The sequence below is a fragment of the Akebia trifoliata genome, chromosome 3, assembly GCF_017979445.1.
Source record: "Akebia trifoliata isolate Shusen 1 chromosome 3, ASM1797944v1, whole genome shotgun sequence".
Classification (NCBI taxonomy): domain Eukaryota; kingdom Viridiplantae; phylum Streptophyta; class Magnoliopsida; order Ranunculales; family Lardizabalaceae; genus Akebia; species Akebia trifoliata.
The window spans coordinates 48,125,058-48,138,647 of NC_141377.1; the positions used below are offsets into that span (position 1 = coordinate 48,125,058).

General features: G+C 36.3%; 2 protein-coding genes across 3 annotated transcripts; one reads left to right on the forward strand and one right to left on the reverse strand.

Annotated features, from left to right (window-relative positions):
• The first annotated feature begins 4,863 nt into the window (after nt 1–4,863).
• LOC147407535 (pyridoxal-phosphate-dependent serine hydroxymethyltransferase, putative (DUF632)) lies at nt 4,864–9,378 on the forward strand. Its single transcript, XM_086436164.1, has 4 exons — nt 4,864–6,043; nt 6,186–6,376; nt 6,730–6,953; nt 7,726–9,378. The coding sequence occupies exons 1-4, from the start codon at nt 5,365–5,367 to the stop codon at nt 8,507–8,509; spliced, it is 1,878 nt and encodes a 625-aa protein (XP_086292290.1). The 5' UTR covers nt 4,864–5,364; the 3' UTR covers nt 8,510–9,378.
• On the reverse strand, nt 9,292–13,211 carry LOC147407536 (L10-interacting MYB domain-containing protein-like). 2 transcript variants are annotated; one of them, XM_086436165.1, is made up of 3 exons: nt 13,046–13,211; nt 10,067–10,477; nt 9,292–9,988 (listed from the first exon to the last, which is right to left on the reverse strand). In XM_086436165.1, the coding sequence occupies exons 2-3, from the start codon at nt 10,433–10,435 to the stop codon at nt 9,398–9,400; spliced, it is 960 nt and encodes a 319-aa protein (XP_086292291.1). In that variant the 5' UTR covers nt 10,436–10,477; nt 13,046–13,211; the 3' UTR covers nt 9,292–9,397. The 2 variants fall into 2 exon arrangements, with proteins under 2 accessions (XP_086292291.1, XP_086292292.1); XM_086436166.1 differs by having other exon boundaries at nt 10,067–10,543.
• Between the last annotated feature and the right edge of the window lie 379 nt (nt 13,212–13,590).

Sequence of the window (13,590 nt, forward strand, 5' to 3'; positions counted from 1 at the left end):
TGTAATTATTTTCAAAACATAAGGGGTATCTCTAATATTCAACAAAACATAAGGATATGTCTAAATCACCCTTTGTATTTAGAATGGTTGTTGAAGTGTTTGGTTTTGTTTGTGGAGTTAGAACTTAAAAAGTTGGAAAGTAAGTAACTTTTTATATAGATAAGTTTGGAATTTGCATTTGTATATTAAACCTTTGAATATGAAATTGCAAATTGTCATAAATATTTTTCTTTTTTATTAGAATTTTTTTTATTGTTAACGCTGCAATTTTCATTTTCAAATCGAGAGATAAGGAATTCGAATGTGAAATCGCAGAAAATTGCGACTTGTTTATTGTTGGATTCTCATTGGGGATGATACATAGTACAAAGTAATCAATAACAACAGGTATACAATCCAACCTATAAAACCAGATTGGGTCCAATTCATAGGGTTAAATGTGTATGTGATTATTGGATATTGGGTCTGAGTTAGATTGGTATGATATGATTAGAATCCGAATTATAATCCTAAATACTAGTAGCTAACCTTGCATTACTAGTAGGGGTGGAGTCTGGATTTTGCCTATGTGAGGGCAACCAAGAGAAGAAATTTTTTTGCCTATGTTAACAAAATCTCACTAATCTATGAATTTGGAAATTCTTGTAAATCTGCCCATGCTTACTAAGAAAGAGGATTGCCAAAAGATACCAATAGAACATGCTAGTGGAAGTCTTGAGTTCCAAGTCCTTATAAGGTCATTCTTAGAAATTTGTCATAGAAATCATTCTTTGACTCTAGGATTAGTTAAGTACTTTGAGAGGATCGGATACCTAAGTTAACTTAAAAAAATATTTTAGGAAGTTAGACAAATGGCTAAGATGGATAAGAAAATAGTCATGATTTTCTGACTCGAAAATTTTCACTTAGTTGATGTGTCAAGGGCACAGAACCATTGATATTTTCCTTCGAGATACACAAGGAAAAAGATCTACGGTTCTGTGCATTTGCCCGAGTGAAGATTATGCGAATATTTTCGAGTCAAAAAATCATTAGTAATAAGAAAATAAAGATCATCCATATATTAAACTCCATCTTGTGAAGAATATTTTTATTATTATAATGGAGAATTGCTATTGACACCCCATGTTTTACTTATTACATCTTAATTAAAATAAAGAAAATAAGTGAATAATTGAGAATAAGTAAAAGTTGAGCTGCCGTTTTCTTTTTTTTTTAACCCTTAATTGTAAACAACTACTAAAATTGTTTGAACTAGTGTTATAATGTCTCGTGTCTTGTACTGTTGTTAAGTTTATAATTTGAGCCAACCTTTTGTAATGTTAAAAGTGTGTTTTACTCTTTAATTGGGATGTGAAAAATAATTTAAGAAATTGGGGTTTAATAAGTAAAAGTTGGGGTTCCAATAGCAGCTCTTACACAAGAGAACGGCACCAAAGTTTGAGTGGTCATAAATGCCCTTACTTTTATATTAAATTAAATATAATTAAGGTCATTTTGGTATTTAAAAAAAAAAAAAACTATTATGAAAGTTTTCCTTTTTACTATATAATCTTTAAATACCTTTTAATTAATATTTTAAATTACAAATAAATCCTTTTGTGATACATGTGACTTTGCACATGCTACCTTCTAGTTGTCGATAATGATAGAAAACGGAGTAGGGGATGTTGACACTTCACTCAACACTGTACTGATGTGATCAGAAAATCATAGAATTTCTTCCTCGAGATGCAATAAAAAAATATATTATTTTTTTCTCACCACCACATCAGACAGTATCGAAGGATGATAAAATTTCCTAACACATCGCAAAGGACAAAATCAAACCTCGTAACTAAGTCCAAATGACCACATCTGCATCCATGTGGTTTGTAGTACTAGTATTTTTTTTTTTTTTTTGTTTAAAGATTATACAATGAGAATTCTATTGCCACACCTACTTTCGCTAACACACCTTAATTCAGATGAAAATCACAAAAGAATTAGCACACGTCTGAGGGCAGCGTTAGTACAAGTTGGTGTGGCACTAGAAGCTCTCTTATATAAATCTTTTAATTTTAGTTCTTTTAATTAATTGATGAATATTAATAATAATAATTTTTTTTTTTTTTTAGTATGAAACTAAGTTAAGAGGCAAAACATCAAACATATATGACTAAAATGAGTGGAAAACACACAAGATTCCTAGAGTTTTGATATTAGGGAATCCCTAGGATTATCACTGAAAAACATTTCTTGAATCCATAAGTTTCTCATTAAATTATCACTTTATTCATATAATTTATTTATTTATTTAAAAAAATATATAAAAATCAAACAATATTAGTATCATCATGTGCATTGATTCACAAAGATCCCATGTTTCAGATCCAAATAATTACATAATCGTACCCCTGACATTACCATGATGCTTTAATATTTGAGATGATATTGCGTTTGGAACTTGGGATTTGGATCTTATATAAGACTGTCAACTAGCCTAAAAGAAACATATAAAAATTAATTAATAAATAAACAATTGTTGTTGCCATGATATATATAGCTAAATATATCATAATGGACATGTGTTGAGCACTCAAGGGGTTGGTGACAAGTTCATCGATTCACTACGTTTCAATTCAGGTTTGTGGCTCGCCTCTCTGGAATGAATCTGATCATATATAGCTTAAGTAGAGATAATTTATGTTTTTATTCATTTGTTCAATTATAATTCAAGCATGCAAGTTGCAAGTCAATTGTTATGTTAGCAAACGTTAACAGTACGACAGAAAAAATAAAATCTAGATTTACCTCTTCTTTATATACATGCATGAAGAAGAAAGAAAATGAAGAAACATAATCTAATTTCTCAAATAAAAAAAAAAAAAAAAAAAGAAAAATTACTTAAAGGAACCTCAAAGAGGGACTTCTTTCTAAATAATCGCTAAGTTTTTAGTGGTTGATTGGTAGGACATTTAGTAAAATTTTTCTTTTTAAATGGTCCATGGACCTCATCTCCCATATTTCTCACGATTGAATGTCCTAATTATTTGAACTCATCGTTTTCATCTAAAAATTGAGATTTCATTTCATCATAAAATGATTTAAGAAAGAAGAAATCATTTTTAAGGATTTTTTCACTTTTTATTTTTATTTTTATTTAATCGAAAAAACTTGAAAATTAGAAATGGATGGGTTTTACCAATGTCGAGTTCACCATTTTTTATTTTAAAAAATATTGAATTCAGCAGTACGAGAGACTATTAAGAAATAAATAATTTACTAAATGTCCTGTCAAGCTAATGCACAAAACTTATGGACTATTTAGAAAGAAACCCTTCCGCGAAGATCCTTTAAATGTTTTTCCCAAAATTTTAACAACTTGATTTCTCAAACACAGATATAAAATTAATCGAATTAAACCATACCATCAACTAATTCACTTTATACAAATTCATGGTTTGGATTAATAGGAATGAATTTGATAAGCTATGATATAGCTATCTTTTAATAAAAATACTTGGATCAAACAAGGTTTGAGACTTTTCATCAACGGCTGAGATGATAGGATAATCATAGGGATTTCAAAGTAAAATATGAACTGATCCCTAGGTATTCAATACTGATCTCTATCAAATGCGTTTTTCTTTCATTTCAACCACTCCACAACATAGATTCTCTGTAACATGAAACCCAAAATCTCAGTGGTCCGTTTTTTCTTATCTTCCTTAAATTATCCAACTCATACTTATATGTACCCTCCGAAAAGAACTGAGTAATTTCTCAATTTGATAAGGGTGTTTTGGTAAAAATATTGGATATGTTAGCCGTTTCGCTGAATTAGTCGCTCTTTAGCTGGCTCCACTCACACTGTTGTCCTAAATAGGAAAGCCTTTAAATGCACAATTTCATTGTCCCAAAACGCCCATTGTATCTCTTCACAATAACCTATATGCCCCCACCATTTAATTTATTTCCAAATTAAGCCTCCCACGTCCGTTTGAAATTAATTGATTGACTAAAATACCCTCTGCCTTACCAAACCCTAGTTTTGTTTATGGGTTTTTCTGCTTCTTTCCACAGCCCCATTTTAGCCTAAAAATACCAAATTTGGCTTCGTTTGGTACATTTGAAATGTATTCTTGTCTTAGCATTTTTAATATTAAGTCGAATTTAATATGTTCAAAATTTATATGACCTTCTTCGACCTTTGACCTTTGACTTTGGCTTGTGTTCACTGACCCATGCATGTTTTGTTCACCTGAGATCAATTGGTGATTATTACCAATGATCTGAGCATTTCTCATTGTCGGATTGAAATTTTCATTCTAGTTTTGATTGGTCAAAGGTCAAGAGCGTCAATTTATTAAATTAAGGGTGACATTTGTAAATGTTACATTATTCAGGGAGGCAAATCACAAACAATATAATGGGTAATTCTATCCATGCACACATTTTTTGGGTGGTGGGGGGGGGGGGTGTTTTGGTCATTTGGTTTCAATTTTCAAATAAAGAAATGCCACGCACTCTGCCCAACGCCCATAGCCCGTGCGGAGTGATTTTTTTGATGTGAAGCTTCTTCTATCTGAAACTACACTGACCATCCACAAAATGCCACATGTTACATTCTTGTCCCATTACTGCTGAGTACTCTGAAGAATACTCATATCATCTAACGGTTATAAATCACTCATTTTAATCAATGGCTATAAATCTGACTTTTATTGAGAGGCAGTAGGATTAAGCCTATAGTACTATACCACGTGGCATTTTAGGAGGGGCCAGTAAATTCATATGGAACATTGATGTACATCAAAATTGTTTCTTCTGTTTACTTCCAAGAACACTGTTGTTTTGCTGCTCTCGTTGATATCTCCGCGCAACCCAAGCCCAAGTGATCCAACAACAGAGAGAGAGAGCCCATTACAGATCAGTTTTAGTCGATCAGATACAAAGAAGGCAAGTGTTTCAAAGAAGAACCAAGTAATTTTTTGAAGTAAAAGTGCTGGAAGTTTGGAGCAAAAGAGGAGATTTTCTAGCAAACAGAGAAGGAGAGAGAGATAAAGAAAAGAGACCCAAAAGAGATTTAGAGAAACAAGAACCAACTTTACTCAAATCCAAATGAGAAACATCAAGACGAAGAAAAATCCTACATTTTTATGAAGTTTCAGAGGCAAAAGAAGCAGTTTTGGTGGCAAAGTAAGAACAAAAGAGAGAGACCCAGAACAGGTTTCTGAGGGAAAAAGAACAATTTTTTCTCGAGAAGATAAAAACCAGATGGAATTTGACTGAAACCCACTCCCACCATCAACCAAAAACACAACAACAAAAGATCCATCTTTGTGAGAAAAAGAAGAAAAAACAGGGGAGAGAAAAAGAAGAATGGGTTGCTGTTATTCAAGAGTAGAGAGAGAAGAGATGGTTTCTCGTTGCAAGGCTAGAAAAAGATACATGAAGCAACTTGTAAAAGCCAGACAATCCTTCTCTGCTTCACACACTCTGTATCTTCGATCCCTCAGAGGTACAGGTTCTACTCTGCTTCAGTTTGCTAATGTGGAATCCAATCTCCACCACCCCCACCACCTTCAACATCATCTCCCTCCTCTTCCCCCCTCTCCACCACCCCCACCCCCACCCCCACCACTCCCAATGAGCCCAATTAGCTCAGATAACTGGACATCTATAACTGCCTCCCCTGTTCCCCCTCCACCTCCACCACCGCCACCACCACCACCACAACATTCAAGTTGGGATTTCTGGGACCCATTTGCCCCATCGTCATCAAGGTCTGCTACTGAAGAGGAATGGGAGGCCACCACAACTGTTTCAGAAGTTACCGCGGCGACTGCAGTCACAGCGAGCGTCGCTGCTCCGCCTTCTGTTGTTAGTTCAAAAGATACTACAAGTGAGCTTGCTATCGTGGTTTCAAGAAACACTAAGGATCTTGTTGAGATTATTAAGGAGCTCGATGAGTATTTCCTCAAGGCAGCTGATGCAGGACGCTCTGTTTCTTCGCTGTTAGAAGCCTCAAGTTCTGATTTTTCTCATCAGAGAACAACAGGTAAGTGGATTTCTGAATATTTCATCTCCGGGTATTAGTTTTTGTTTCATTTCTGCAATCTTTTGTGTGTATTTCTCTTGTTTGATTCTATGGGTATTGGGTTTTTTTCTTGTTTATTATATATTGTTTTTTTTTTTTTCAGGTAAAGTTTATAATTATGGAAGGAACTTGAGTCCATGGACATGGAGTTCTCCAAAATCGAGTGGTTTCGGTAGGTTGGGTGAGGAGATGCTTGGAGCTGATCCTGGTGGCGGTAATGTTGTTGGTACCAGCCATTGTTCTACTGTAGAGAGACTTTATGCTTGGGAGAAAAAACTATATCAGGAGGTTAAGGTAGTCCTATTTGTAACATTTCATCTCTTTTTTAGACATAATTTCTTCTCCTATTGGTCTGTTTGAAGTTTGAACATCTAATCTCAGTTTCTCCTATGCTTACTTTCTGGGTTTTCTAAATTGTAAATTTATATAGACAGCATAATCCATGAGTCCTTCTCAGGTAAGAAACAAGAACTTATGTTTTATGTGTGTGTTTTATTGCTTTTTCAATTATTATTATTTTTCCTTTTGGGACCCAAGAACACCATATAAAACCATTGGGGGTTCCAACTTCCAACTCTCAATTTAGGTTAAAAAGACCAAGATACCCTTTGATTCATGGGTTTGTTCATGTTTGTTTTCTGTCTTAGAATGCTGAGAGTATTAAAATAGAGCATGAGAAGAGAGTGGCTCAACTAAGGAAGCAAGAGGTGAGAGGTGGTGACTATATGAAGATTGAGAAGAACAAGAAAGAGATTGGAAAATTAGAGTCAAGGATGATGGTGGCTGGTCAGGCTATGGAGACTACCTCTGCTGAAATCATCAGAGTGAGGGAGACTCAACTCTATCCACAGCTCCTTGAGCTAGTCAAAGGGTTAGTGAGCTTACTTCAATCTCTCTCTTTGTTTTTTGGTTTTGTTCTCTCTCCTCCCTTTTTGGGTGTCAGTGATGCTGACCTTATTTGTTTGTCCTTTGAACATGCTCATCAAATATCTTTTGGTTCAAAAGTGAATTAATGCCCCATTATGGAACTTGCATTGACTAGTTTGTCTCCATTGCTGCTGACTTGCATTGCTTTTGAACATGCCTATCTAACCGGGGCGGCTGTGCATTTGCACCAGTCAAATAGCTCAACTGTTCTGCTAGATGGTCTTTCTAAGAGATCAAATTGTCCTTAACTTGATTGATTGCCCATAAGTAGGCCCAAGAGGTTACTAGTTTATTGGAGAATCTGCATTGATGGGTGTGTCATGTGTGCATTTATATATACATATAAAACATACAGGGAAGCGGCAATGGCATCTCCTAATTCAGTCATCTTGTACATTTTGTTCCAATATATAAATTTTATAGGTAAGTGAAATACTTGGGTCAAGGTTGGCTTGGCCAATCTAGTCCATCTATTAAACTTAGATCTACGCCCCGCACACAATTGAAGTGTGTTTGTGTTTTACTCGATCGCTCGTGCACTAGAATCATGTCTGGGTCAACATTTGGTCAAGGGACTAATCTAGATGGGATCTATCGTCTTATCCACCATTGTATTCTATTGGTACCTAAAGCTTCCTCATTTGCAAATACAGCAAACTTGACTTGATGTTTAATCTCCAATGGTTGATTGGAAAATGTGTTTGCCTAACTTTCAGGTTGATGAGTATGTGGAGAAGCATGTATGAGAGCCACCAAGTCCAAACCCATATAGTCCAGCAACTCAAATTCCTCAACACCATCCCAGCCACCGACCCCACCTCAGAGATCCACCGACAATCAGCTCTTCAGCTCGAGCTCGAGGTCCAACAGTGGTACCTAGCGTTCTGCAATCTCATCAAAACCCAACGAGACTACATCCACTCCCTCACTGGCTGGCTCCGTCTCAGTCTCTTCCAATTTATCAACGATTCACTAACCAAAACCAAACATAACTCTGCTATCTACTCCCTTTGCGAAGAATGGCAGCTTACACTCGATAGAATTCCAGACAAAGTGGCTTCGGAGGGGATTAAGAGCTTCTTAACAATAATCCATGCTATTGTAGTTCAACAAGCGGCAGAACAGAAGCAAAAGAAGAAATCAGAGACCGCATTTAAGGAACTCGAGAAGAAAGTAGTTGAGCTTCAGTCCTTGGAGTCTAAGTATGGCCCTTATTCGACGCCTGGAAGTTCTTGGTCCAGGAGACACCAGGACCCAATTACGGAGAAGCGTGCAAAAGTGGATATTTTGAAAGCAAAGGCAGAGGAAGAGAAGATGAAACATGAGAAGTTGGTGAGTGTGACAAGGGCTATGACATTGAACAACTTGCAAATGGGGTTCCCAAATATGTTCCAAGCGATGACGGGTTTCTCTAGTGTGTGTATGCGTGCATTTGAATCTGTTTACAACCAACCTAAGAGCTTTGATCAAGGTCATGAGTTCAAGAGGCTGTTACCTTGAAGAGGGGCCTACATCTTCAATAGGTCATCCTTGTGAGGGGATTCTGTGTATAGATGTGAATCCCAGTTCGGTATAGTAGGGGTGGAGTCCTCTGAAATCAAGTGTGGGTCTTGTGAGATGAACTTGGTGATCACACCAGTGGATCGAAGTTTAGATAATTAGGGAGGACTAAATCAATTTTCTTTTAATTCCAGTTTAGAATTTAGAAATATAAGGGATCTGAGAATTTTTATGGGTTTTGAATTTGTGTATTACTGACTTTTATGTTACAGAAGGGTCTTCGAGTGCTGCTTTTTTCTTATTTGTTTGATTTTATTAAAGGAAACCCTTTGATGATGTTTTTCACTTTTGTGAGAATTTATTGTTACTGCTATCATAAAAAATTGGGGATCTTCATGGAGTATATGATACCTTCAAAATCTATTTCCAAAACACTCTCACTCACACAATCACACTTTTCTTCTTCCTCTGCTACATGTGAGATCCAATAAATTGTATAAAAAAAAAAAAGTTATAAATATTGCTAATTTCTGCTTACATTGAATCCAAGATAAATTCAAATATTTTCCCATTACATTTGCAGAACATTTTCCCAATGCTTTGTATCGCATTTGCTCACATTACCCAAATCCATTTTATGGGAAAGCAGAAACACGATAACCATGGTATATATATATATCGTGGAGAACACTTTAAAAAAAAAAAATTTATACAGCTTACTACGGGCCACTAGGGCAGATTTTACAGTGTTGAGCTGGAACAATATATTCTGAAAATAAGAGTTCTATAACAACCAAGGTAGTTAGTTCATCAGGATTCCAGTACGGGCAAACATGACAAATACAAAACGGGGAAAAAAAAAAACAAAAGAGAGAGTCTAGTAGGTCCTCATGCTATGGAATTGGTGGGATCATTACACTTGCCCTTCAACCACACTAATCGTTTCTCAATTTTGAGAGACATGAATGTCTCCCTGGCATTAGGTTTGTCAAACAGATCCAAAGCGGCATAATAGAGGTGATCATCAACACCCTGCATTTCATCCAATGCTTTAACACAATTAGTTATAGAAAATCGCTCACTACTTTGAGCTCCTGCAGCTATCCTCAACTTTGATGCAGATGCCATCTCTAATATAGCTTTTGTCATGACATCATCGGTTCCTGAACGATTTCTCTTGCGATGAACCAAAATCGTTGGCGTCGTCATGGGTTGGCATTTGTTTTGTTCATTTGGTATGTTTTCATCGTCCTCTGTGCTCGATGAAGATTCCTCTTGAATAAACATTGGCAGTGGTCTGGAATCACTAGGCATCCCTGCAGTTTCTGAACATGGCAATAACGGAGTTTCTTCATCCAATTCGACAGGGAGATCCAATTGGTCATGATTTCCATTGGCCCCCATCTCTGAGAATATAATGCATAGTTGTTTGTAAATTGGACAACCATTGGTTCTAATTGTTTCAGCGTCGGGATGAGCCTGTAAGTATAATATGCAAGCACCTTAAGATTGTAAAATAAAAATGTAATATAGCTTTTAAAAATGGGGGAAATGTACCTTGATGTATTCATCCCACACTTCATCCTTGGCCATTACCATGCGGCGTGGTTCATCCCAAGTGAAGTCACTTAGCTCAAGAAGTGACTTCATAGTAGAATGTTGCCTCCTCAGAACACCGTACCGGTTCTTCAACTGCTCCCTATCCCATTTCAGACTTGTTTTTCTATGGAATTCATCACACATATATTTCCATGCTTTCTTGGTAAAAGAATTGTTTTGCCTATTCCCTTTCAGTATCTGTTCAACCATCAAGTCCGCAAGTATCTTTGTAAGGTATGTTGTCCATTTTGCCCTAGGTGGATCCTGAATGGGTGGTTGGTTAGCAGGCCGACTTTGTCGACGTGGCCGATTTGGTCGACCATCCATCTCCAGTTTCAGGATGGTACTTTCTAGTGAGGTAAGTAGGAACTGATGCAAAACAAGTAACACCCAGCACACTCAAATCCAGCGGCCACAAATCATCAATGACAAAAACTGTCCCAAACAACCAAAGCCAACTTTGGTTATATATATATATATGGATCAGGATCCAGTAACTCACGAAAAATGACTCATGGGAAAAACACATGATCTCAATCATTTAAACACAAAATCCAATGATTGATATTTATCCTCGAGACAAGTATCTCCGAGATGTGTGTTACGGAGATATGTATAAATCTCAGCCGTTGGATTTTGTGCTTACACAGAAGAGATCGTGTATTTTCTCATGAGTAACTGGCACCCAACCCTATATATTTATATTCAAAAAGCCTAAAATGATCCAACTCTATTGAAACAACAGGTCACCACTAAAAGTATTACAGTAAAAGAGCAATATGCAAGTAATGATTTCAATTCTCTACATCAAAACAACTCAATTAAGAAAAATATGAAATGAGTCATAATCCCATAATAATTCAAATATTTAAAACGAAAGACCTTCTCAATATTATAAATAACTAAGAAGAGATCCTTTGTTGTATAGTGTGACTACTAACTGGTGTCAAAGCAGTTAGTGGTGAGACGAGGCAGTTTTAAGTTGAATCAGTTCATGCCTTCTTGGTCAAGGCCAGGGTTGGGTTAATTGCTCACATTCAAAGAGAGGACCCTTATTATATCCTATTACTATTTGCAATTGTAGGGTTGATCGAAAAAATAAAGAGGAATTATGTTGAAAATTATAACACTATGGAAGAATACCTTACAAGTTACAAATTAAGTTTTAAGATAAATAGGACCCACACAGATTGAAAGTTTAGAAGGTACACTCCCATGGATGATGTACGCTGATTAAGATTCATGGACAAGAAGCACGCAAAAGAGACCACTTCCGTTATTTATCTTTATTACATATAAAGAAATGGAGTGATTGGTGAAGACGTGATAGATAGAATTAGTGTTGGGTGGATAAGTGGAGGAGTATTTATCGATTATATTGCTTGAATGAAAGGGAAAATAAAATAAAATAATAAGATTAACCATGTTGCATGAATCTAAATGTTGGGTGATCATGAAACAACATATTGTAGAATAAGCATGGAAAAAATGACAATGTTGAAATAGATAAGTAGTGAGACTAGGAAATACAAAATCGAAGCTGATGATTACATTGGACAAAAATTAAGAATAGCCTCAATATAAAATAAAGGTAACTGACACGATTTGGGCATGTGAAATGAAGAACAATGATGGCACCAGATAATGTGCTTTTTGTGCAAGTAAAAGGCTTAGAAAAACGAAGGAAGGGGTAGAAATCAGAAGCTGGAGGTGGTAACAAGAGATGTATGAGATACATACATGCTTTAAATGAAGACAAGGCCCAAGATAGAGCTGGATGGTGGAATATGACTCATGTTGCAAAAACCAACCTATTTGGGACGAGGCATGAATGACAATAATGACGAGTGACCATCTCTACACACAATAGTCCAGGGGCGGACTTACATTGGGGGTTGTGGGGGCACTTGCCCCCACAAGAACTTTCGAAGTCTATGAGTATACATGAGTTATTGCGACAGATAACAACGGCGGATAAGAAAATCCGCCGCTATTGCCCCCATCATTTTTTTTCTCTATTGGTTGCCCTGACAAAAATATTTTTACTCTTGGCTGCCCCACGAGAGCAAAATCCTGGCTCTACCCTTGCCATAGTCCCACAACTCCCTTTGGATCTGAAAGCTTTCTACTTCTCTATGTTTTTTGGGTAGGTGAGACGAAAACATGAAGCCAATCACAAATAGGCCCATGTTCTCTAGATAAGAATTACTCCAATATCACTTTAAAAATCAAGACTAAGGGGCCATTTAGGCAGACCTCGAAAGACAGCTGCCTCACAAACTTTGTTTCGATGGTGCCCATTTTGTGAATCATAATTAACGGCACAATCAAAATGGCCACAAAACACTTGTGGGTCAAATTCAGCTAAAAGGTGATTTTCTTCTGTCTAAATTTTACTGCATATTCATTTTGTACTATTCGGGCTTGCACCTACCCAAACAGGCCCTAAGCCAACTTCATTGTAAAACCACAATCTATCCTAATAGACAGCTACAAAGTAAAATCCTTCAAACCAACCCTCTCTCTGCTTAAAAACACCACCAACCATCTCTCTGTTTAAAACCCATGTTCTTCACTGGTTCTACCATCATGGGGTGTTTGGCTGCAATCAATTCCAACTCAAACGCCCATACTACGCCTACCCGGTTTAATTGGGCATCACAAAACTTAACATTCGTTACCAAACCACGCCTCTCACTGTTTCACCCAAAATTCCACTAAAAGCTCTCCAACCACAGATCCTACAAAAGCTAAAGAGTTCCATTTGAGTAAACTGTTTAGGGGTTTAAACCCTACATTGAACATGTATAATATATAAAATAACAAAGAAGTGGTGATCGAAACCCTAGGTTTCGATCATGAAGTTCTTAGCTTGAGAAATCGAAGAAAAGGAAATAATAAATTAAGATAAGAAATAAATGAGAGAGTGGATCACACCTTGAGAATACTCTAATCCGTCGAAATCGAATTGTCGATCGAACCTGGTGAGGGTGATTCGAGAAGAACGCGAGCCAGATACCTCATTATTTGTTTAACGCGATAGAAAAAAAGTGTTTTTTTTTCACTTTCACATTTTTAGAAAGTCTGTTTTTGTTCTAAAACGGCTTCCATCCAAACAGCACTCTTTCCTTATTAAAGCGGTGTTTAAAGTGAACCGATCCGACCGGGTCGGATCAATTTTTAATAAAGTCGATCCCATTCAAATAAGACGGGTTTTTCTAATGACAATCGGTTGACTCGGTTCCGCTCTTTTAAGGGAAAATTACCTGAAGGACCCTCGCGAAAGGGTTTCTTTCTAAATAGTCTCTAAGTTCTGCGTGTTAGCTTGACAGGACATTTAGTAAAAAATTTCTTTTTTAATGGTCCCTCGTACCATTGAATTCATAATTTTTATTGTCGAATTTCACGCTTTTTTATTTTGTGTTGAGTTTACAATTTGTATTGTCAAACACACCATTATTTACTATCGAGTTCACCACTTT

Excerpts from the sequence above, each read along its gene's own strand:
- LOC147407535 (XM_086436164.1), top strand. The coding sequence starts at position 5,365 with ATGGGTTGCTGTTATTCAAGAGTAGAGAGAGAAGAGATGGTTTCTCGT. Across the intron at positions 6,044-6,185 it reads TTCTCATCAGAGAACAACAG|GTAAAGTTTATAATTATGGA; the intron begins GTAAGTGGATTT and ends TTTTTTTTTCAG. Across the intron at positions 6,377-6,729 it reads AACTATATCAGGAGGTTAAG|AATGCTGAGAGTATTAAAAT; the intron begins GTAGTCCTATTT and ends TTTCTGTCTTAG.
- LOC147407536 (XM_086436165.1), bottom strand. The coding sequence starts at position 10,435 with ATGGATGGTCGACCAAATCGGCCACGTCGACAAAGTCGGCCTGCTAAC. Across the intron at positions 9,989-10,066 it reads TGTGGGATGAATACATCAAG|GCTCATCCCGACGCTGAAAC; the intron begins GTACATTTCCCC and ends TTATACTTACAG.